Consider the following 26233-nt stretch of genomic DNA (forward strand, 5'->3'; position numbering starts at 1 on the left):
CCTTCTTCTTCTTCTTCTTCTTATAAAAATACCGTCTCCCCTCCCATGATGACTGATTAGTCCATGACTGGGTTAATCCATTCATCAAGGCAGAGTCTTCATGATCCAATCACCTCTCAATGGCCCCACCTCTCAATACTGCCACATTGGGAATTAAGTTTCAACATGAGTTTTGGCGGAGACAGTATTCTAACCACAGCACCTGTGTACACCCAAGCATCACCTTTCCCAGGCTTCCTGGAAGGTCCCTGGGTAAATGTTCCAAGGTAGGAGAGGTTCATAAGCTGGCTCCTTGGCCGCCCTGTCTTAGCTCCTTCGCAGGACAGTCCCAGCAGGCCTCAGCCCCAGCTTCTGTGAGTTCACTCTTCTCTGCTCCTCTTAGTCCAGTGTGAGGACAGATACTAGAGAAACACATGCCCTAGATGTCAACTCCAATGGCTCAAAATCCACCCTGGCTACTTTATGTAATCACTGCCTCCATCATTTTATCTCACCCTTGCTCTGCTTTATTAATCTTCGTAGCCTTTTTCATCACTTGTTACAGAGCTGCAGGGGTCAGCCGACGATACCCACAGGCCTTCAGAGGGCCTGCAGCCTGCTTTGACACAGCCTGCAAGCCAAGACTGCTTTTCCTTTTTAAAAACGTTTTAAATGTTGGAAAACAAAACAAAAACAAGGAATATGTGACTGAGTCTTGTGTGGCCCTCAGAGACCACACAGGCACTATCTGTCCCTTTCCAGAAAGTTTGCTGACCCTGGCATTACCTAGTTATTGTATTGTTGCTGTTGTCATTGATGTTTGTTTCTTTGTCTCATCTCAACTATGTAAAATCCACAAAAGTAGGAACTTGGTGCCATTCATGCCCTATCCCCAGACCTAGAGCACTGTCTAATGCAGGCAGATGCACAGGAAATAGGGTTTTTGAATGACGAGTGAATGAAAGAAGGAGAACACCTAGGAAGCCTTCCCCTGCATGGGTGACAGATTAGAGAGGCCGTGGGGCACCCTGGGGAAGAAAACCAGGAGAGGCTTATCAGTGTGTACCAGGGTGGGCCATGGTGCCCTCTGGAAGCCAGTTGTGGAGCCCTAGCCAGGCAATCTGGATTCTTTTGATGATTGCAGCATCATCTCTTGTAGAGTCAGACATGAGATAGAAAATCGAGACTGCTAGAATAATAGTATAGGCATCTGTAGGCTGTAGCTATGAAAGTTTCAAGTCACCAGAATGGATATCCCCACCCTCCCGTGTCTTTTGAGCCACTCCACCACATTGTTTTCTCCTTAAGGAAGAATAATAGGACTTCCAGATCCAAATGCATCAGGCCCATGCTTATGACATCCCCACCATTGTTGAAATCCATTACATATACTGAATATTTATTCTGCTCTTGTTGCAAGTGTGTTTATCTCCATTGCCAATGTAAATATTTTTGTAACATGCAAAGATGTATTTATAAATTCTGTATTATTGATTTTTCTTATACTGCAAACACATTTATCTCTTTGTTAATGAACATATATCAAGGAAATAGAAAGATTGACTTATGGAGAAAGGTGTGGGAAGGAAAGGAGGTGGTACCAAGCTGGGGAGAATATCCTTGGCCACAGCTGAAGGATGTATGGTGGGTCTTCCCTGGAGGTGCATGTTTAATTAGAGGACAGGGTTCTCAGAGGCAAGGGATGCTTACAAAGTCCTTTTGCAAGACAATCTGATGTGCTCAAAGGTATCAGCTATGCTTTTAGCTTGTGGAAATTTCAAAAATCGGTAATCCAGGTCAGGAGACACAGAGAAGCAGCTCGCATTGGTCTCAAACCCAGTTTTGGTAGGACACACTTAAGTAGAAATATTGATTTAAACATAAGATTGGAGGAGAGGGTAGGCTTTGTCAGGGGAGGATTCCAACACAAAATATTATCAAAAGGTGAAGTAAGAAGGTAGGCAGCAAACAGAAGTGAGGCTCAAGGGATACACAAGCTTGCACCATGGTATTTCATGAGCCAGTGCAGACTCTGGTGGGCAGCCTGGGTCTGATGCTTTTGAGGCCATTCTTCCTGAGCAGTTCCTTGCCTAGGAGTTCACTACTTTCCCGGGGTAGCCTCTGCTAGGCTGTTACTATGACGACCCACAAAGCAAAGGTCCAGATTGCCTGATAGAGGAGTTTTGGTGTCTCTATGCTCATCCTGGGTTCAGAATTCTGCAAGTCATCCCTTTAGGTATCCTGAGTGCCTGAAGTGTGTGCTGTTGACAAGGCAGCAAATTGTGGGCTGATGGGGGAGCATTTGCATGTACCTTGGCAACAAGATGGAAACAAGATGGGCCATAGGCTTCTCAATGGGGAGACAGATGGGCAGATGGGGAGATAGGCTCCAATCACATGAGCCTGGAAGCTTAGACATGCAGCTTGCCCATGCTTGCTTCCATCTGGGTATGACTACTCTGGCCTGTTACCCATGACTCCTTCACATGAGCCCAGTGCTCCAACCATTTGAACTACTGATAAGCAGTCTACTAGAAGGGCTACCATTTGTTAAACATTAACTGTGTACCAGGTATATGTCTGGGATCATTAATCTTCAACAACCCTGTGAGTTGGGTATGAGTTTTGAAATCTAAGGCCTCAGAGATTAAATGATTTGCCCCAGTCCATGGTTCTGGAGCTTGCATGCATCAGAATCACCTGGAGGGTTGTGGAAACATAAACTGCTGAGCACCACCCTCAGAATTTCTGACTCAGTATGTCTGGAGTGGGGCCCAAGGATTTGCATTTCTCATAAGGCCCGAGGTGCTGACACTGCAGCTCTGAGGATCACACTTTGAGAGCTACTGGTCTGTGTCAAACAGTGAAGGCATTCAGAGGGAGCATCCACACCCAGGACTGCCAAATTCCATCACCTATGTCTTTTTAGCTGATGTGAATTGCTCCCTGGTTTGTGTCCCGAATAAGCCACCTGTTTTCATTACCCAAATGCCTTCTCAGGTAATACCTTCTCTTCTAGGAACATTCTACCCCTTGGTTCTCCATCTGGCTGCCTCTACTCGTTCTCTCTGACTCAGCTTAATGTTCCCTCTTCTAGGAAGCATTTCTTTAGCTCCTACCTATGGGTTTGCTACTTTTCTGTGCTTCTGGGATCCCCTATACAGACCTGTATTTTAATGTCTCTCATATTGTTTGGTCGCTGTTGCTTTACTTCTCTGACAACTCACCCCTTGATGATGCCTGCCATGTATTCCTTGCTTGGTGTACACTGTGCCTTACCTAGTAGACATTCAGGAACTGTTGGTGAAATAAATGGTTGAATGACATCAGCGAGTTGCATTGTGCATGTGAGGCTAATAGAGACCACACCTGTGATGGGCACGTCTCCTTCATCTCTCTGTGGTAGAGGTACCTGGACACTTCGTAGCAGTTGTTGCTGAAGAGACTGACTTCAGAAAAGTTCTAAATTGAGTGTGCTGCTAGCACAGCCTCCTCCAGGTGAAGCCTCCCTCACTTGCTTGAATGGGCGTCCTATCTGACTTCAGCATCTGTCTTCCGCTGACTGCCAGTGTTGGCTTGGCAGTCTGGATGCCTGGCTGTCCCCATTCTCCTTTATTCCTCCCTGTGTGTCCCCTCCAAAACTGTGTGCTGTGACAAGAGGATAACTTCCTCAGGGAGATGATGGCTTTTGTGGATGAATAGTTGGGTCCCTCTGTTCAACATCCCAAGTAGCCTTCCATAAGTTTATTCACCCTGGAATAAGATGATAGTGCCCCCTGTGCTGGGCATTAGTGAGCCTGGAAACCTTTGTTGAAAGATCAAGTACATGTCTGAGATGGGAGAGATTCCTCTGCACAAATTTGTGGCTATTAGAGGTGACGGATGAATGGAGGCTATGACCGTGGGTCTGAGCAGTAAGATTCAAAGAAGATGGGGGTGGCATTTTGGGGTGGGAGCAGTGAGGTCTACTGGAACAGAAATGAACATGAAGCCATAAACATTTGGACTGCCTGCTTCTTATCCAGAGACATTCCCTGAGCCTCTGGACATGGGCACCTTCATGAATAATACCTAGAGGAGAGAGAAAATCTCCATTTCAAATGTGGGGATGAAACAGTTTGGAGATCCCTGGCAGTTATCCATTCGTTCCACACTCATGAAAACTGCAGCAATTTAGAGCAGCTCAGTATTTAGACTCAACTATGTAATTCATCCTGATGTTTCTCATTTATCAAAGCCTTGTATTTGTTTGTATTACCATGAGAAAAATTTTTAAAAATGTGGGAAAAAAAAGATTCCCCTCCTTTCATTACAGGCAGATTACGGCAGAGTTGCAACCCTTGGGGCCCTTCAGGCAAAGGAACATCTTGCTTCAATTAGATATAAATAATGAACAATAATTAGAAAGATTTCTTCATCGAATTTGTTATTTTATGTTTCCTTTCATCTTTAATGTATTGAAACGAATACTGAGCTCTGTTTCTGGGCCACATAGCAGGGACCTAAGGAGTGCTGTGGCATGTGTCTCCGAAGCAAGGGGAAGCATCCACAGCTGGGCCTACTGTGTGCTGGCTGGGGAGGCTGCTGTCAGCATTGGTCCAGGGCCATGGGTGCAAAAAAGGGGCTCCTTCAGCTCCAGTCCTCAATTCATATAGTCCACTGGGGACCTGAATAATCACGGTAGTCAGGGACTGCTCTGAGAGCTGAACACAAATCCCATTTAATCCTCATAGCAATCCTCTGCCACAGGCTCTGCTTCTATCTCCATTATTAAAAGATTTGGAAACTGAGGCACAGATAAGTTAACTAAGTTTTCTGGACCACAGTGTTGGTTGTGGAGGCCAGACAGGCAAGATAGGTAATTGGACTCCAGAGCCCTTGCTTGTCTCTGCTCTGGCATGTAGCCTCTGAAGTCCCGGTGAGCTCGTGCTGCCACAGAAGCCCACAAGGTGTGGAGAGGGCACAGGGAGGCTGGGGTGGGGACAGCTCCCCAAGGAAAGGGGCAGCTGTTGGCTGCTGGATTTTCAACAGGCTTGTAGAGGTGTTGTTAGAGGAGGAAGATAAAGGGATTCCAGGCAGAGGGAGCACTGTGGCCTGGTGCCACGGATGGGAAGTGTGTGGGATTTCTCATTTCAAGGTTGGCTACGGTGCTGTGTGCAGGTGGGGAGAACAGCCAGAAATGAGACCAGAAGATGGAGGGTTGTGTAGATCCAGTTGAGAAGACTGGCTCTTCCTGTGGAAACGGTGACTCAGAGAGAGGGAGGGATGATGATGTGGGTTGATAAAGAGGAGAGACTGAGATTTCTAGAAGAGAAATAAGTAAAGAGTGATCAGGTTGGAACCTGGAGAGAGAGGCTAGCTCCCCACTGGGCTTTTTTTACTTTGCAATTCTGTTTGGTACATGACATTCTCTCAACATGCTGAGCCAAGTACGCTCTTCTGAAGCAAGTGAAATCTTCATAGCGACTGGTCCTTCCTGCTGTGACTATTCGTCCTTCCCCAGAGGAATCTCCTCCTCTGCTCCTAGCTCAGAAGTCTGCTCTTGGGCTGCCAATGGCTGTTGTTTCGTGAAATCCCCCCTCTGATGTGCACCTGGCTGGAGCTACCTGCCACTCCTCTAAGGAGAGCAAACCCAAGGCCTTCAGAAGTGCTTTGTTTTTTTCATTATCTTTTAAATAATTGTCAACATTTTAAAATCAGGAGAGATATAAAAATCCAATTTACTTTATTTTTTCAAAAACCAAATTGGTTGGGGAGGTCATGGGGTGGGGAGCTTTCGAAGTCAATAATTGCCTAGACCCCTAGCACAGCTGCAAGCTTTGGAGGGGATGCCTCTTAATTTACCTTGAGTCAGTTGGTCTCTGAGTGCGTTTCTTCCCCATGCTGTCTCTGAGTGTCACAGGCCAGCCATCATTATCGTCCATAATGCCAACATAGGCCTCTTTCCTGCGCAGCCTCTGCAGGCATCTGAGTTGGAGATCCGCAGCAAACAGCCTCTCATGTTGCCCTGACTCTTTGATACTATGATTTTCTGTCTATATGTCTGCTTCTATAGCTGAACTATAAGCTCCTTAAAGGCAAGAATCATGTCTTATTCATCCTTTTATCCCTCCAGTTCAGTAAAGAACCTGGTTTTAGGCTCCCAGTCATCTTATTGAATTAATCAACACTGAGAAAACATACCTGTAATTGAATGAGGCCCTCTCCGGGCTGAGGGACTCAAACTTTGGGGGACTGGGAATGAAGAATGTGGATAGTGGGCCATGCTGGGCTTGGACTTCAGAAGAGCCTTGCAGCCCATTTGTAACCTTGCAGTGTGCAGTGCACAGCATGTACTCATGCCTCGCTGCCTTTCTGCGTTTCAGGACTTTCCAGGACTTGTCCAAACAAGTGGAGATGTCTTATGGCACTGTCCGGGATTCTGCTGTATATGAGTACTTCCGAGCCAAGGGCACCAACCCCCTGGAGCAGGACAGCACGTTTGCCGAACTCTGGCGGACCATCAGCAAGAACGGAGGGGCTGACAACTGTGTGTCCAGTCCTTCAGAAGGCATCAGGAAGGTAGGCGGGGAGCTGGCGCTTGGGCACGTGCACTGTGACAGGGCCATGGGGTGGTCATCCGCCAGGTGGGAGACACCTCCAGAGGCATCTGACTCTGAGCAGCCCTGTTACCTGCAGGGCAATCCATCACACACGTTCTTCAGGTGGATGCCCCTTCTGGGCAGCAGGAGTAGAGCAGCTGCTCCTTAGGGACCTTCCAAGTTTGCAGAGTGGTGCTGGCTGGGGAGGAGCAGGCAGATTAAGCCTGACGTTTGGCCCACCCTCCTCATGAGCTCATAGGAGGGTGGCACAGAGAGACCTGTCCACCTCAGGTGAGAACACTTGGCAAAAGCAGAAGCAGAGTACCAAGGAAGAGGTGCAGGAGTGAAGGGAGGGTGTTGGGGAGAGGGTGGCCCACTGTGGTTATCCTGGGGGTCTGGTTGGGGAAGTCTGCACACAGGGAAAGGGTCAGCCAGGTGGGCTGGGCTCATCTCTGGGGCCATATTGTGAGAAGAGGTGTGCCTCAGAGATGGGGATAAGGGCAGACAGCCTGGGACAGAGCCTTACCGGGCAAAGCCTTGGGAGGACAAGTGGGAAGATACCAGTGCCAGAGGGAAGAAGGGAGGAGAAAGCCCATGATGCTCTTCAGCACTGTTAGATGTTGCTCATTTGTTTCAGTCAATTTCCCACAATGACTCGAATTCAGCATTATTATCCTCTTATACAGCTGAGGATTGGATGGTTCTGACTCATGACTCCTTGGGTTCCAAGCTGGGGAATTGGCATTTATCCACTCATGTGCAGCTGTAGAGCCCTTGGAGGTCAATGAAGAAGAATGTGGTGGGATGAAGGCAGGTGTTATTGCTGCTGGTGGTGGGGTCCTCCTGTCCAGTGACCCCCACATGCGACAGCTACTGTCCTGAGGTCATTAGAGAATAGGGCCGGAGACATGTACAGCCCCCTGGTCAGCACTGCTGCCTCTCTGAGCAGACCGACTGCCTCAGTGTCTCCTCCTATCCTTTCTCTCCCAGACCCATCCTGCCACCTCTGTGGAGTCTCCTCATGTATACCCTCACAGGCGCACTCACACCTTACCCCCGCCACAACACACACACTCATCCCTGTGCTGCCCCCTAGCCACTCCAGTGACATCTTGGCCTTCCTGCAGAGAGCGGTGGATGTCAGGACAGCCTGGGGCAAGCTCTGGGGCCACTAAGGCCCACCACCCTGCCCTTCATGGTCCTCAGCAATCTGCCAGCCCCTCCCTGATGTGCCCCAGAGGGGTCAAGGGAGAGAGGCCTGAGTCCCCCTTTGCTTTGGAAACACATGGGCATCAGACAGAGTGCAGCCTCTATCCCGTGACAGGCTGGGGCACCTAGCTGTGGTGCCATGTGGAGTGAGGCCCACTGGGAAGATGGTTGTGCATAGGATGATTTGTGCAGGATCCCATGCTCAGGATGACTTTTCCTTGCCATTTAGCCACATTGAACAGCAGAATGTGTCTAGGCTCTGGAGCTTGACACATTTAGGTGTGAATTCGTTTTGTAAGTTACCAACATTGTGAAATGGAGCACACCATTCTCCCTGTCTGGGAACTCTTGGAGTTGAGAAAGACCTGGGCAACTTTCCATTTGGGGGTCTCCTTAGAGACTTAAATGATCTGACAATACATATCATGATAAATTTTGAATGTTTAGATTTAACAAAGTGATACTTTGACAATAATAATAGAATGCGGTGTAACTGTGCTATTCTCATGCTTACAAGGTTTATTAAAACCTCTTAGTTCTCAGTTCACTGCAAAGGATGGTGCTCTAGCCTTAAGCTGCAGGGTCTTCTTTCATCCCTGACAGTGAATCTTTGTGGCTGTAGGTGACCTCATTTGAAGATAATGAACACAATGTTGATTTAAGGCCTTTTGTGCATGTGAGGCCTGGGCCAAATGGCCTTCGAGTTCCTTTTCCTGGCTTTCTTTGACTCTCAGAGAGAGCCAGTACTGTCATCCTCACAGGGTCTTATGAAGATTCATTGCATAATGCTAAAAAAAAAAAGCACTGCTTAGAAAAATAAAAAGATAGCTACTTTTGACTTTGTTAAGGTTCTGTTCATTACAAGTCACTTTAAGTAATATAAAAAGGCAAGTCACACACTGGGAGGGGATATTTACAATACATATAACCAATGCAAGATTACTATCAAGAATATATCAATAAGAAAAGCTCAAATAACTTAACAGGAAAATGGCAAGAGGCTTGCACAGGCTTGACACGGAAGAGGCAACACAAATGGCCAATAATCAAATGAAGAGATGTTCAAAATTATTAGTGATCTGTGAAATGCAAATCAAGACCATAAAGATTATATCATTTTACACCAATTAGTTTGGCATAAAATGAGAGGTGGTGAAGAAGACGTGGAGTAACAGTTGGTTAATTGCTGGTGGGGGTGTGCTCAGTACAATCGCTTTGGAGAAGAGCTTAGCATTCTCTTATAAAATGGGACACTTACATACCGTATGGCCCAGCAGTTACACTCCAATGTATCGACCTAAAATAATGTCCACATACACTTTTGGAGACAAGAAAGGCCACGGTAGCACTTCCTGTAGAACCAAAACCCTGGAAACCATCCAAATGACCATTAACAATATAAAGAAAGATGCTGGCTACAATGAAATGGATGAATCTTAGCAGGACGATACTGAGTAAAATAAACCATTAAAGACAATTTCATACAGGTCAACTAATAGAAGGTAACACAGAATATTATGCCCTCTTAAAAATGTATAAAATATACACATGCACATCCAAAGCAATGATAAAATACAAGATTCACCACAGTGGTTGCTACAGGTGGGAGAGCCAAAGCAGCAGGGAAGAGAGAAGGACATTGTTGGTAAGGCAGGGTTGGTGTTAGGTTTAGATTAGCAGGAGATTTTAGAAAATTAGTTAATGAGTTAATTCAAAAAGACAGCCATTCCAGGAGAAATGTACGGGTATCCTGAAGTAAAAGTTGTCATTGACCTCATTCTGCTCACCTCCCTACTCTTCCAAATGCATGTCCAGACCAAGCAAGGCAATGCTGTACTCCTCACAAGTACCCACCGCTTCCCTCTTTGCAGGTGACATGTGCCTGCTTATGCCTCAGAAAGGCCAACAAACACCATCGAGCCCTCTGGATGGTGATAAACCTGGAGATGAGTCATTAGAGAAACACCTCATCATCATTCTAGCTACCCCTTGTCCATTGGTGGCACTTAGGAAACCACTCACCCTCTGGTGATATTTAGAGTCTTACTCATGAATACAGCAATGTTAAAAAATCAGTAGCAAAGGATGCAAACAAAGGATTTTTTATCAATGCCTATCACTTCATGGTATAGAATTTAACTTTTTTAGTACATAGGATGGATTGTTTTTATGATACCTTCATTTTATGAACCCCAAGCTGGTTTTGAGATCACAAATCTCTCTTTTGCATTTGGATCTCTAAGAAAAAGAAACCAACTGCCAGCACTAGACAAATGTTACGGGTTTTATAACTAGTGTCATAAAAGTGAGTTTATAGTATTGTCAGACAATGAAGTGTGCTGCATTTTTTTTTACTGGAGGAAAAGCTCAGATTTACTCTCAAATCCTCCTTCTTCATGTGCCTGTTTGGATGACTACTGGACTTAAATGCTTGTCTGAAATTTGTTCTCTTCCCTACTTCTATGGAGTGGCCCCTGTGCTCCCTGCCCCCAGACTATGGCTTTAGTAAGCTTGTGAATCCCTGAGCCCGGAGCAGACCAGTCTGGAGATGTCTGGAGATGGCTGTGCCCTAAGTGAGGATGACAACTTGAATCCAGAAACTGCAGGACAAATCCAGCAAGTAGGGAATTATGGGCCTAGTATTCAGGGAGGAACAGCCTCTCCAAATCCCAAACAGAGTCTGCTGCCATGCAATGTGGGCAGCCTGGCAAAGGTGAGGAGTTCCCCACTGAGGGGCTTCTTCTGGAAGCTTCTTTGGCAATTGACAGACAATCACACTTCTAATTTTCAGTTGCTCTTTGGTGACTCAGCTCCATTTTCAGGAAGTGTTTGGTAGCGGAGCAATGTCTAATTGCTGCAAAAGTCAAGGAGGTTGGTACGGAGGGTGACCCTGAAGAGCTGCTGTTATTTTCTCCTTGGGAGTGCTAAGGCTTTTAATGACATGAAACCAATTTAGGTGGGGAATTGTTTAGAGTAATCATTTGTCCATGATATCAGAACTGGAGAAGGGTTATGTCATGGTTAGCTCACCTCTGGGACCCACTCCTTCATGCCAACACACACCATTGAGCCTCTGGAGGATAATAAACCTGGAGATGAGTCATTAGAGAAACACCTCCTTATTGTTCTAGCTACTCCTTGTCCATTGGCGGCACTTAGGCAATCACTAACCCTCTGGAGATAGAGTCTTATTCATGAATACAACAATGTTAAAAAATCAGTAGCAAAAGATGCAAATAAAGGATTTACCATGCCAGTGGCCACTAAGATAAGGACAAGTGAGATCTTGTCAGACTTTGATGAGGCAAATATGAAAATTTGGGACAGGAGGGAATTTTTATTTATTAAGAGACTACCACACACCATTTTCACAACAAACCTGCCTGGCACCCAGTAAGTCTCAATGAATACAGGATTGTCCCTGAATGAGTCATCTGTTTGCTGTCTGACTGAGCAGAGGCAGATAAATCGGAGACAAGGTTCCTGTCATCGGTTAGCAGGTTACCCTCTTTAGATTTCATGGTGGAAGGGACAAGAGAAATAGCTCCAGGGTTCCTGTCAGGCTTGTCTCTTGATAACCTTCTGTAGAGGATAAGATTTTCCTGGTCCTGAAAGATGCGTCACAAAGAGAGAGGAGAGAGGCTGCTTCCATTTCTGTCAGCCACGTGCACCTATCAGGCCTAAGGAAAGACTAGACCAAGGATTGGCAAACTCTGACTCCTGTTCACATCTGACCTACAGCTTGTTTTATAAAGGTTTATTGGAAAGCAGCCCAACTCATTTATTTACATGTTATTTATGGCTGCTTTCCTGCTATTTCAGCAGAGTTGAATAGTTATGATAAAGATATATGGCCCACAAAGCCTAAAATATCTATTATCTGTTCTTTTATAGAAAAAGTTTGAGGACTCCCGGTCTAGACAGGGGCAACCCAGGGACATTGCCTCTAGCTGTGCATCATCTCATAGCACACAGTCACCATTAGTAGGTAGCATATCCTCTAACTCTATATAATGGAATGGTGCACAGGCATCTCTACTAAGAAGCTCCTGCTGCAGCTCTGCACCGTTTAACAGCTCATAGGCGCCTCTAGTAGTGCATCATCCAGCTCTGTACCATCTTGTAGCATTCGGGGTCTGCCCCTTTTTGTCCTCTAGGTCTGTCTTTGATGGCCTAGAAATTTCTCCCTCACTGCACTGAGACCCAGCTTTACTGCTGGTCTGGCCTGGTCTCCGTCTGAAATCTATTGAGCAATCTCTACATCCCAGGCACTGGGCCAGATCATTTACATACATTCATACTTTCATCTGAAACCGACTACTTGATTATTATCTCCAAGATGTAGAAACTGGACCTGAGCCTCAGAGAAACTAAGTGGCTTGCCTAAGGTTCACACAGATGTGAGTAATTAGTGGCATGGTCACCAAAACCTCATTCTACTCATGCCTCTTCCCATGGGGTGGTAATCTCATCTTTTCTACACCTCATTGTGTTTCCACCCCCTTGTGTACACTTTGCTTGTGCTTTTATTTCCTTCCCTCTCTGACACCAAAGTAGGAAGATATACGCCCAACTCCCATGTTTGGCAGCCATACTGCTCCTTCCATGTGTCATGGCAAAGGTTATTGAAGTCTGTGACTTTATCTTTTGATTTTCAAACTATTAAAATATCCATTACAGAAACTTGGAGATGCAGAATTGAGCTGGCAAATGGTTCAAATTTATATGATAATAACTTCATCACGTGAAGTCAGGTTTTAATATTGCTGATGGGATTTTTTTTCTTTAGCTTGATCAACTTCATCAAGCAACATCCAGCATAACCCAATTTCTGCTCAGTGCCAGGGCTGACCTGGACCACCAATTGATTAAGCCTTTCCATAAATCAAACCTAATATTTAATAACACTGTCAAATAGAATATAGTGCTAATAGTTTAAATGTCAATCTTCACAGCTCATTGAGGCCTTTGAATAAATAGATGAGTAGCTTGTTTCAGACCCTGTGGCTGGAGATAGTATTTTTCAGAGGGAAGGTGTTTTTTAGGTCAGCATTTGGTGGTAACAAAAGGTGGTGTTTTCCTCTCAGTAAATATAGCTGAAGTCACAAAGTGTGAATGCAAATGCAGGAAGAAAATGGGCCCACAAATCTTATTTCCACCCCTGATCTAATGCTTGTCCTTGCACTAGATTGCATGTGGGCATCACCTCTTAGCACCAACATTTGCTCCCTTCCTCTTCCTTTCTGCTCTGTGACAGGGTTGCTCTCCTTGCACACAATCTCTGCTTAGTGTCAGGGACTACACCTGTGGCAGAGAAGCTGATCCCTAGAAGGATGGCAGTCTTCCACAGTAGGATCAGGAACTTTGGCACCCAGATAACCCTCCATTTGGAAAGGGCAAGGTAAGAAAGGTGACCTCATATGTGGCAGCTCCTAGTTCCATGGCATGCTGGAAATTCCTACTGAGGAGTAGGGCGAGGCTTATATGGGTGGGCACTTCTTTGCACTTTTGGGATGCTAGATTCAAAGATCAAGAAAATTTGACCAAGATGATGGAAGGAGATGTAGACTACATAGCTACCTGTGTGGTGCAAAGCAAAAATAATGCTCTCTACAACAGCAAGAGCCCTTGTAGCCATGATCCAAGAAATTCTGTTATTTCTCTGCTTCCAAGTGTGTATGGATTGGGGATTTTGTAAGCCTCCTTCCCTCTCAGGCACTCACATTGGTGAATCATTCATGTCTGTATCTTTTGTACCTGCTCAAAAGACCCTATATCTATTTTGCAACTTGGATGGCATCTTCTCTTTATTCATTCATTTATGAACTTATCCATTCAAGAAATGTAGTTTGAGTAGCATCTTCCTTTTAGGAGTTAGAAAATGTGTGTTTAAATTTTATGCTCAAGCTAGTCTGTGGCTTTGAACAAGTATATTCACCTCGCTGTACCATCTGTGATACTTGAGGAAGGTCTGTCCAGATTAGTTGCAAGTATACCAATGTATAGGGTCTAAAGCATTCAATGTGGATTGTAGCACAAGGTATACATTCAGCAGGTGTCAGCAAACTATCTTAGCAACTGCTATATGTTAGAAAAAGATATTTGTTTGTTTGTTTGTTTATTTATTTATTTTCTGAGATGGAGTTTTGCTCTTGTTGCCCAGGCTGGAGTGCAATGGTACAATATCAGCTCGCAACCTCCGTCTCCCCAGGTTCAAGTGATTCTCCTGCCTCAGCCTCCTGAGTAGCGAGAATTACAGGCATGTGCCACCATGCCGAGCTAATTTTTGTATTTTTAGTAGAGAAGGGGTTTCTCCATTTTGGCCAGGCTGGTCTCAAACTTCTGACCTCAGGTGATCCACCTGCCTCAGCCTCCCAAAGTGCTGGGATTACAGATGTGAGCCACCGCACGCAGCCACGAAAAAGATTTTTTAAAAAAGGCAATAGCACTTAGTCTTTTATGAGGTGCAATTAAAATACACATGTAGTATCTATTTCATGAGTTTAGACAATTTATGCAATTCTGTAATAATCACCCAAAACAAGATACCTATTTCCATCACCTGTAAAAATTTTCTTTTGTCACTTTCTAGACACTTCTCCTCATCCCCAGAGAAAACCACTTACAGATTTCTAGCACCACACATTAAATTTACCTGCTCTTGTAGTTCATACAAATGGAATTATACAGAATATATGTATTTGTGTTTCCTTCTTTCACCCAACAAAACGTCTATGAGATTTACCCATGGAGTTGTGCATATCAGTACTTCTTTTTTGCGTGTGTGTGAATGATATTCTATTGTATGAACCTTGATTTGTTTATTTATTCTCCAATTAACATACACTGTAGTTGTTGCCAATTCAGGGCTACCATAAATATGACAATATGAACAATACTATACAAGTACTTTGTTGAGATATGTCTCCATTTTTCTTTGCTAAATTTGAAAGAGTGAAATTACTAGGTCATTATGAAACTAACTACCTCCTATGTGGTTATGCTACTTTACATCACCTCTGGTAATATAATCCTTACATACTTGTAAGTCCCAGTTGCTGAATGTCCTATCCTGCATTAGTGTTGCTAGTAGTTTTGGTTGCAGCTAATTTAGTGGGTATGAACATAAATCTGATTATTATTTTAATTTGCTTCTCTTTGGGGACTAGTGATGCTGAGCATGCTTTCATGTGCTTATTGGCCATCCATGTATCTTCTTTCATAAAATGTGTGCTTTTTTTGTTAATATTTATTTGGTTTTCCATCTTCTCATTGCTGATTTATATTCATTAATTTATGTATTCTGGATAGAAGTCCTTGATCAAATATAAGTACTACAAATATAATTCTTAGTCTGTAACTTGCCTATTCATTTTATTCTATTGACCTGTTACCATTATTAAGATAATTTGTATTTAATCAATTGACTACATGCCTTGATTGACAGTCAACTGGCCATGTATGTGTTGGTCTATTTCTGGACTCTCTATTCTGTTCCATTGATCCATATAACTACTCTTATGCCAATACAAAAATATCTTGATTATTGAAGTTTTAAAATAATTCCTTAAATCAGGTATTGTAAGTCCTTCAACTTCTTTCTTCTTTTACAAGATTGGGCAATTTCAGATTCTTTACATTTCCACTTGAATTTTAGAATCATTTTGTCAATTTCTTCAAAAATGCCTGTTGAGATTTTGATCGTTATTACATTTAATATAAGGATCATTTCAGGGAAGACTTACATTTTTATAATACTGAATCTTCCAATCTATGAGCATGGTTTTTCTGTTCAAAAATACCAATTTCTGTCTTCACTGATTTTCACTGTTGTTTTTATATTTTATTGATTTCAACTTTTTTGTGCATAAAATATTTTCTTCTATTTTACTTTGGTTATAATTTTATCTTACCTCTTCTAGCTTTTTAATGTTAAAACTTACATCATTACTTTTACACTTGTTTTCTTTCCTAATATAAGTATCAGAGCTATGAACTTCCCTCTAAACACTGTTTTAACCCCACCCTGTTAATTTTTATATGTTGTGTATTCATTATCACCTAATTCAAAATATGAAGTCTCAGACTTAATCTTTTTGTTAAGGAATCAAGTTCTAGAGGACAGCAAACGGCTGCAATTGATTTAATGTGGGAAAGAATATGGATGCCCAGAGCGGGGATACTTAGTGAAGTTAGAAGAAGCTTTCCAAGATAGTCATGTCAGGAACACATATTTTGTAATCTCTAAGCCTCAACTCCTTTTCTGATTTGAAGTTAAAAGTGTGAGAATGTGAGAGCAAACTGGCAAGCAAGAAATAAAAGGTACAGGAAGATAAAGGAAATTAGAGAGGCAGGAAAAAACAGTTGAACTCCATGTGAACAAAACCCACATTTATTTCTACTAAATGTGTAGCTTTAGTAGTAGTTTATTTCTGCTAAATGTGTAGCTTCCTTGTAGGAGAATGAGGGCAGTGGTCTTTTCACTGCTTCATAGTTACTGTCTTCAGTATCTCTCCCATGGTCTTGGGCTTCAGTTTCCTGAGTTCTGTAGGCCGTGGCCAATTAAAATGTGCCTAAGCCTTTTTCACATGCTTTGACTCTGCGGTCCACCCAACGGCAGACCACTCAAATATCCCCCAATCCATATCAACTTTTAAAATAATAAACAGTTTTGAGAGGAAATCTTTAGGTTATACTTTTATGATTTACATGTAATAAGTCCCCATTAAGAAAAGTTTAAGAACACACTAGCTGGGTTAGGTACAGCCATCCTAATGGAGAAGAGTGAGCTAAATGAGTTAATTCATGTAAAGTGCTTAGAACACTGGCACATAATAGGTGCATAACACATCTTAAAGTTGTTTAATAATAGATAACCAAGAGGGAAAAAGAAATGAGAAAAGACAGGGGAAAGGAAGGAGAAAATAGGAAATGAAAGGATTAGGACTTCGTCATTTATATTAATACAAAATGGTGTAAAGGGCCTGAATATGACTGGAGTAGTATCATATGGGGGAAAGTGTGATGGAAAATAGGTTTTTAAAAATCTTAAATTTTAAAACTTTAGTAAGCTTTATTTATATTTTTTAGGATTTTCTGAACATAGCATGAAGGGTTTAGATTCATTTTTCTGAAAAACGATTCAAAAAACTACCAATTTTTTTTTGAGTGCCCACACTTGCCATTGTGCTGTATACCTGATTTTACCTTAATCCTCTATAAGGTAGGTGCTAATTGTCTCCATTTTATAGATGAGGAAAGGCTCAGAGAAATTCAGAAACTTGGCTAATTTAACACAGCTGTGATAGAGCTGGGGGCTTTGAGCACGTCTGATTCTGAAGCCCATACTCTTTCAAGGAGGCTCTATTGCTGCCTCACTGAACAACTCTTGTAGAATTTCAGCTCTTAATGGAGTCTATGGATTTATATATTTTTCCTATAAGACAGCTGTGTTTAGAATTTTGAGTGTCTTTCCTCCCCCCAACAAATTTCCTTATTACTATTTCCTCATAAAGCAGTTGTTTTGTCACTTTGACTATATTAAGACACATCAGTGTAGCACATGCTCTTAACCGGCTGTGGCATTTTAATTTTATAAAAGAATGGTTTTTATCTGAAGAACTAGATAGAAACCCCAGTTTTTGTGCCGTTCAGTCACCCAGATCCTTAAACTTAACGATGGTACATAATATCCACACTTAGAACTAACAGGTGTTTAGTCACTTTAGGACTTAAAATGGAAAGTTTTTTTTTTTCCTGCTGTATCCCTCCTTTCAACTGAAGTTAAAGAATTCTAGATAGTTTAAAATGTGTTAGGGATAAGCACACTTCAAAAGATGTTTTCTAGCCCTAAATTTGATGATATTGGGTACTTAAATTTGGAGTACACTAGCTATTGAGAACAATATTTTGGGTTGAGGAGAGTGATGGTTGAGGCCATTATTTAGTGGGAGCATTGGCATTTTGAACACTGTAAACATAAAAGAACACTTCTGCCTGCTGTTTGTAAAAGCTCTTTGGGAAGATCTTTTACGAAGACCAACTTTTTAAAATGTAAATTACCTACCTAATATAAGTGTCCTAAGACATGTATGTAAACTTCCGAAACTGTTTTGTCTGTGTATTTAGAAAATACACAAGAGTCTTTATTCAAACCTAAAAATATAAACTTGTGAGCACTAAACTGCTTCTGGCTTTGTGAATTTTATTGACTGACATTTAATTCAGATTTCTTTGCAAGTGTACTAATTTAGACTAATTGGGGTAAGGGAAACACCTTAATGAACTTGACATGTATAATTCAGATATCTTTGTACTTCAGGCTTACAAGTTTGAATTATAGAATACTATAAGGGTTTTTTGTTTATTTGTATGTTTTTATATGAAAGTACATAAATGACAAACTACCTCCAAGTAATGCTGCTTTAATTAGTAGCAGTGATTTGTAATCAGTGTATCTTTTAAGATTCCCTACAGGTTTTAGAAAACATTAAAAATTCCCTTTTAATTTAAAAAAAAAAAAAAAAAAAAAAAAAAAAAAAAAAGAAAAGTTTAAGAGACTTCTTTTTTTCACCACCTAAATGCAGTTCCAGGAATCCTCTTGTGTATTTCTGTCTAGTCTTTTTAGAATTTCTACAAACATGGCATATAATTATATTGCTATAAAAATATTTTATCCTGCATTTTTCTGACAATGTGGGAAAACTTCATAAAAATTGTTTAGTGACTAATTAGTATTTTATGAAATGTAAATGGATGTAAAAATTTTATTTAAACATTCCTTTCTTGATTGCCATTTGGGTCATTTCCAGTTGTTTACAGTTATAAATAACATTGTAATGAACATCTTTATGCCTAATGTTTTTCAGTTACTACATTTATTTCTGTAGGTCTGATTCTCAAAAGTAGAATTATGATGCCAAAAAGGATATAAACATTTAAAGCCCTTGATGAAATATTATTGAATATTCCCAAAAGCAGAGCTTTGAATGAATTACATTATTAGTTTTGGGATCTAAAGAATATTTATTTGTCAGTGGATTTTTTTCATCAAATCCTTGTGATTTATCTTAAGATTTTAAAAATAAATTAGTGTTTTCTACTTTCTCATATCTTTCATTGTGATTTTTTGTTTCTTTCTGTTTATATTTGTACAAGTTATTTGTGTATGCATGTATTTTTGCTTTATTTTGATTTATAATTCTGGGGACTAGAGTGGAACAGCAATCATTTTCTTTAAATTTTTTTTCCTGGGCATTGCCATTATAAACTGTGGCTAATTGGGGAAATTGAATAAGATCGTGTTTAGAGGTCTATGGTTGTTCAATAATCAGAAGTGATGGACATGTAAATTTCTTCCTTAAATATAGATTTCTGCAGTGATTTACTCTGTGAAGTATTTTGTATTTTATCCATTTATTCGTTCATTTATTCATCAACCCATTTACTAGTGCTGAACTCAGTTAGTATGTAAAAGTGGACGTGACACTTTTCCTCCTAAAACTGAGTTAGAAGAGAAGACAAAAACGGACTTGGGACAGTATATTATTTCAAAAGTAAAATATTTTTGTATCCTTTCTTATTTTATCCTGGGTCTCCCTTTCCTCCATTGGGCCTTATGTCAATGTTTGGACAATCAGGAGATTAATTTTATCACAACAGCTACCATGAGAGAAACCTGGTCTGGACCAGGTGTGAGGTTAAGTTTCTCCCGTGCATCAGGTCAATTGTGCTTCAGCACAACCAGTTCATTAATGAGGAAACTGAAGTTCCAAGAGGGCAAGGGACTTGCTGATAATCAAGCTTGAGTCAGTATTGAACTCTTCTCACTCCAGCGCCCTTGTCGTTACCCTGTGACACTCCACAGAAATGGAAGAAATTCGTGGTTAGAATGAAGCTTCAGCTCCCGCACACTGCTTGGAGCACCAGTCTCCTTCTCTGCTTGTCAGGCTGGTTCCTGGTTATCCCTCAGGCCGTAACAGAAACATTAGTGTCTTCTGAGCCTTCCCTGGGGTTTCCCTTTCCCCTTACTACACAGGTCATCCCAGAGTGCAGCCTCACCAGATGCCATCCAACCCTCAGTGCCCTGCTCTGTCACAGCCCTGCTAGACTTGGGGCTTTTCTACGGTGAGGCCTGCCTCTTATTTATTTGTCTGTCCTTAGGGCTGGCCGAGGACAGAGGTGGGCATAGGGATAAAGCGCTTACTCAAAGTCTCCTACCCTTTCAAAAATCAAAGTAAATGTTCAATGAGTAAGAAATGAGAGTGGGAAGAAATGCATTCATATGTATCTTTCTTAAACATGAATGAGCAGCAAAATTTCTGGGGTCCACTTGCAGTAAGGGCAAGGAGGGGGCAGGGGAGGGCAGGGGGTCCTCTGCCCTGGGCCTGAGTGGCAGAGTCAGTCTTACTGGAGCCCGTTGCCACACAATTGACTAAGTTGGCCCCTTTATAACTCCTTGCCATTTAATTCTGTTTGGTGATGACTGGTTTGGGATAATACAGTCCAAAGATCAAGGAAAACCCCCACTGTGCCTCCCTTATTAAATTATTCTGCTTTGGGTTTTGAGCATTGCCAAGCAAATCTTGTTATGAATTCTGCAATTACTTTCTTTTACAATTTTTATAATTTGATAGAGTAAGCTCTGGAATCAAACCAATATCCATGCCATCATGCTAACCTTGATTATTTTCAAACTTCTTATTAGAGGAAGTGGGAGGATATTGACTTCGCTTAAATCTGATTTTTTTTTTTTTTTTCAGATTTTCTCTACCCTGTAATTTGCTTTGTACCCAGGTCTGATACGCTTCACCTTAGTGCTGGCTGTAAATGTGGGCTGATTCCATTCTGCTTGTTCCATTGAATATTATTGCTTTGGGTTTTATGACCTAAGTTTTTACATTTTAAACTGAATTGTTTTGTTATTAGATTACATTAAAATCAAGAAGAAATTTCTGGTGAAAATAATTTTGATTTATTATGTCAGCCAGATTGTTGGCAATTTTTGTGTAGCTTAGTTTTATTTCCACTTTATTGGCATAATGTTTATTCAGGAGCAAAAAGGAAGAAAAAGTGAAAAAAAATAACATTTACATAGAAATTGACATGTGTGGCATTGTGCTTATGCACTTTATCTTCACCATTGAGGATCTTTTGTGGCGTGTTTCCATTTTGCAAATAAGGAATGCAAAACTCAAAAAAACTAAATTATTTTCCCAAAAATTAGCTGTCTCTTTCTACCATTTTTGTGTCTTTTTGTTATTACTACTATTATTATCATTGTCATCATTATCTTGTGATCATCCATAAGATAAAACATATTTGGGCAGAAGTAGTGGTTTCCACTGGGATGGGGTGCTCCAATAAACAGCTGATAGGTCTCTTCACTCTATAACATGAGGATATTAAGATTTGCTCTGGGTCCTATATTTTGAAATTGTAGTCTCTCTCTCTCTCTCTCTCTCTGTGTGTGTGTGTGTGTGTGTGTGTGTGTGTGTGTGTGTGTTTGGGAGAGAGAGAGAGAGGGATAGAGAGAGGTGCCCCCATCAGGACTGTGCAGGAGTTCCCCCACTACCCCTGTAAAGCCCCTTTACTGGTAAACTTTATTTACTTTTTTTTTGAGATGGAGTTTCACTCTTGTTGCCCAGGCTAGAGTGCAATGAGCAATCTCGGCTCACCACAACCTCCGCCTCCTGGGTTCAAGCAATTCTCCTGCCTCAGCCTCCCGAGTAGCTGGGATTACAGGCATGCGCCACCACACCTGGCTAATTTTGTATTTTTAGTAAAGACGGGGTTTCTCCATGTTGGTCAGGCTGATCTCGAACTCCAGAGCTCAGGTCATCCGCCCACCTCAGCCTCCCAAAGTGCTGGGATTACAGATGTGAGCCACTGCACCCAGCCCTCTACCAGTGAACTTTTATGGTTCTTTTGACTTTACAAAGCTGTAAATTCCGACAGGTAGAGCCCACAGCTTATTCAGCTGTGAGGAATGAGAGTCCATTTGTATCTTTTTGGTCAGAATGTGACCTCTTTTATAGCTCCTCAAAGTGCTCCAAGGCTGTTGTGTGAGCTCTGACATTTTAGCAAAGGCCATAAAGGAATACTTAGCCACAAATGGAGTTAGAGGATGAGGCTCTTCTACATAAGCCTCTGGAGATGGTCTCCCAGCACATGAAGGGATGTTCCTTAATGTTAATTGGGATAGCATGCAATTTTGCTGCTTCTCTCTCCTCACAGCACAGTTCGTGTTGCCAGTTCCCAGCAACCCTTTATGGCTAAACAGACTTTAAGAAGAAGCTGCTTCAGACAGCAAAGCCACCTTGGCCTCGGGGTATAGTTTCATGGGTCTCACTTAAACTTTATTTCAGTGAAGTCAAGTGCTCAGTTAAAGGCAGCATAGCATAGTGAATAGAGAATCGGATTTGGTTCTGAAAGAACTGGATTTGGATCTTGTATCCATCTTTTACTAGCTGTGAGATCTTGGGCAAATTAACGGGCTCCTGAATAATAACAATAATAATACCAGGTCTTATCAGAGTTATTGTAAAGATTAGAAGTGATGTGAAAGAGCCAGGCATGGTGGCTCGCGCCTGTAATCTCAGCCCTTTGGGAGGCTGAGGCGGGAGGATCTCTTGAGGTCAGGAGTTCAAGACCAGCCTGGACAACATGGTGAAATCCCATCTCTACTAAAAATGCAAAAATTAATACACCATGGAATACTCTACAGTCATAAAAGGAACAAGATCATGTCCTGTTCAAGGACATGGATGAAGCTGGAAGCCATTATCCTCAGCAAACTAACACAAGAACAGAAAACCAAACACTACATGTTCTCACTCATAAGTGGGAGCTGAACAATGAAAACACATGGACACAGGGAAGGGAACAACACACTCTGGGGCCTGTTGGGGGGTGGAGGGATGGTATCAGAATAAATAGTTAATGCATGTGAGGCTTAATACCTAGGTGATGGGTTGATAGGTGCAGCAAACCACCATGGCACACGTTTGCCTATGTAACACCTATGCACATCTTGCACGTGTATCCCACACCTTCAAATAAAATAAAAACTTTTTTTTTTAAATACCAAAATTAGCCCGGCCTGGTGGCACATGTCTGTAGTCCCAGCTACTCAGGAGGCTGAGGCACAGGAACCGCTTGTTCCCAGGAGGCGGAGGTTGCAGTGAGCCTGGGCGACAGAGCAAGACTCCATTTCAAAACAACAAAAGAAAAACATTAAAAAGTATATTTTAACAGTGTAGTTCTCAAAGGGTGGGCCTTGTTCCAACACTGCCAGCATCATGTGAGAACTTGTTAGAAATGTACCGTCTTGGACTCTACTCCAGAGCTAATGAATTAGAAGCTGGGCAACAGGGAGGTTAGCAATCTGTGTTTTAACATGTCCTCCAGGTGATCCTCATGGCTTCCGAGTTTGAGAACGTTTGCTTGAACAAATGGTGCTTATTGTCATGATTGTTGTTTTATTAGTATTTTATTTATTCTTGAATTTTAGAAACTGAGGCCAAGGGTGCCCATTAATGCTGTCTGTGAAGCCTCTGGAAGAGACTTCAGGGTGGAAAAGGGTGGAGGGCAGACCAGGAGGGGCAAACAGGATGTGCCCCACTCAGCAGCTCAGTCAAGCCAAGACCAAGGCTTCTGGCTTCCCAGATTTTGCTTGCCATCCCTTCATCTTTTATTCAATCACTTTACACATATTTACTTAGCACCAACTCTATGCCAGACATCATGCTAGGGGAGCAAACAGGACATGCATGGTCAAGCTTACATTCTTCCTTGTGTGTGTGTGTGTGTGGGTGTGGGTGGGTGTGCATATGTGTGTACCTGGCACACAGGGAGTATCTGCACAGTCCTGTTCCTGTACTTTATGGGCTATTTGACCATATGTATGTTTGTCGTCTGTGTACCCTGAATTCATGTATTCTTAAGTTGTTTAAATTTCCTGGGATGGCATTCTTCATTCTGTATTCTTTTCCCTTTGTAATCTATTTTGTATCTGGGTACACAGATTTACTCTTTCTTTTAGGTCATCTTAATTTTTCCCATGGAATAACTCAGATTAGATTATTGTTTATCATGGTCTTTGGATAATTTAAAATTTTGACAAATCATTGAAAAATCAATGTGTCCCTTTGCCCTACTGACGAGGTTATTTATAGTCCCTAGTTTTGCTGATAGCGTACAACTTCAGAATTTGAGAAAAGAGGCATTGATTTTTCCAACTTAGGACTTTTCTTTTTCCTTTGTACCAAACCAGCTTCTTTTTTCTTGAAAATATAAGAAACCTTATTTTACTAGGACAATTTTTGGCTCACTAAATAAAACTATTCCTCCCCAAAGTGCTGGAGGCCCTAAAAGGGAATGCTGCCATAATGTCTCCAAAGGGTCAGATGCTGGAGGCAGATGTCATTAACAAAGACTTGACAAGAATCTGGCAGCAGAAGAGGGGAGAAAAACCAGCATGAGGACAGAGTCAATTGCTCAGGGGGCTCAGTGTGGCTGTTTGGGGCTACTGATACTGAACTTTTGATGTGACAGAGAGGAAGGCAATTTGCAGTCAAGGAGATCTGAGGAGAAATTGAAGCTCTGCCAATAGCTAATTCTGTGGCCTTGGGTACAGTTCTTTTTGAGCCTCAATTTCCTTGGGTGGAAAGTGTACACAATTTGGACTGCGGAAGTTTATCCTGAACTTTCTAAGAAATTCAGGGAATGGAATTGATGGTAAGGGAAGAGAATAGCTGGTAAAACATAAAGTAGAGTTATTTTCAGGAAGATGTTCAGTGTGACTTTCCTTTAAAATGTGTTTTTAGTAGCCCTGGTCTCTCAACTCTATGGTTTCCCTTCTTCCATTCAGTACTCCAATTCATCACCCTGGAGCTTTAATACTATCTCCCTTTCTAAACCTATGTTCAAGAGAAGATCAGAAATTATTTGACCCAGAGGTCTAAATCATTACATCTCGACTTTAGCATGCATCAGGATCACTTGTAAAGGTTATTAAAACATAGCATTTTGGACCTTGTTCTAAGAGTCTTATTTAGTGGGTCTTGGGATGGGACCTGATAATTTACATTTCTTATAAGTTCATCAGTGAGCTGATGTTGCTTGGCCAGAAAACACACTTTGAGAGCCACTAGTCTATATCATAGACTTTAAGAATGCCAGTTCTGGAGAAGACCTGAAGGACCATCTGTGCCACTCTTCCATTTTTATAAATTGATATGAAATCAGTAATTGGGCCAAGACTGTGATCCAGCCTAGTCTAACAATTTTTCTAATTTACTATACTGATGATTGAGGACAATTTCAAGTGTTATTTATACCAAGGCAATTGCATTATCAGGATCCAAACTTTTAGCTATAAGATAATGCAGGTAATGATTGTCATGATCATGAGAATAGTGTGTTATTGTTTGCGTTTCTTCAATGCACCACACTGTCTTTTCCTGTGACAAGTGTGTGAGGTGGGCATGCTATTCCTGTCTTCTAGGTGAGGGCATTCAGCTCAGAGGGCTCAGATAGCTGGCCAAGGATGCTAAAGAAAGACCTGGTCTGCCCGTCTCCAAATCCTTGTTCTCGCCAACATACCATGCTGTGCTCTCTATGACCTGGAATTGAAAATTCTATAAACGAAGTTAAAAATCAAAGGGCAGATAACGTAAGAGAAAAGGCATTTCTGTTATTGTTGCTGTTGTTCAGTTGTTTGAGTTTCTTACAAATTCTGGCTATCTGTCCCTCCATTAAAAAGTGGGCAAAGGACATGAATAGACATTTTTCAAACAAAGAAATACAAATGGCCAACAAGCATAGGAAAAAAATGCAGAACATCACTAGTCATCAGATAAATGCAAATTAGACCAACAGTGAGATATCACTTACACCAGTCAGAATGGCTGTTATTAAAATGACAAAAAATAACAGATGTTAGTGAGGATGCAGAGAAAAGGGAATGCTTCTACAGTGTTGGTGGGAATGTAAATTACTAAAACTTCTATGGAAAACAGTATGTAGATTTCCCAAAAAACTAAACATAGAACTACCCAGCAATCTCACTACTGGGTATCTATTCAAAGAAAATTATTATATCTAAAAGATAACTGCAGTTATATGTTTATAGCATCTCTGTTCACTAAGATATGAAATCAATCTGTTGATTGGATAAAGAAAATGTGATATATATATGTATATTTATGCAAAGGAATATTATTCAGCCATTCAAAAGAATAAAATAATGCCTTTTGCAGTATCATGGATGGAACTGGAGGTCACTATCTTAAGTGAAATAATTCAGAAACAGAGAATCAAATGCCACATGTTCTCACTTATAAGTGGGAGCTAAATCATGTGTACACCTGGACATCGAGTGTGGAATAACAGACATTAGAGACTTGGAAAGGTGGGAGGGTGGGATGGGGGTAAGGGATGAGAAATTACATAAGGGTACAATG

At 41.7% G+C, this 26233-nt stretch overlaps 1 protein-coding gene across 3 annotated transcripts in view; it reads left to right on the plus strand.

The window, feature by feature from the left end:
• Nucleotides 1-26233, plus strand: part of GRID1 (glutamate ionotropic receptor delta type subunit 1) — a 791529-nt gene that overhangs the window by 736911 nt on the left and 28385 nt on the right. For all 3 annotated transcript variants that reach the window (XM_050803825.1, XM_050803827.1, XM_050803826.1), the window contains one exon: nucleotides 6345-6540. In XM_050803825.1, the coding sequence (XP_050659782.1) occupies nucleotides 6345-6540 (196 nt within the window). The remainder of the gene's footprint in view (nucleotides 1-6344; nucleotides 6541-26233) is intronic.

This window comes from Macaca thibetana, chromosome 9 (genome assembly GCF_024542745.1).
Source record: "Macaca thibetana thibetana isolate TM-01 chromosome 9, ASM2454274v1, whole genome shotgun sequence".
NCBI lineage: Eukaryota > Metazoa > Chordata > Mammalia > Primates > Cercopithecidae > Macaca > Macaca thibetana.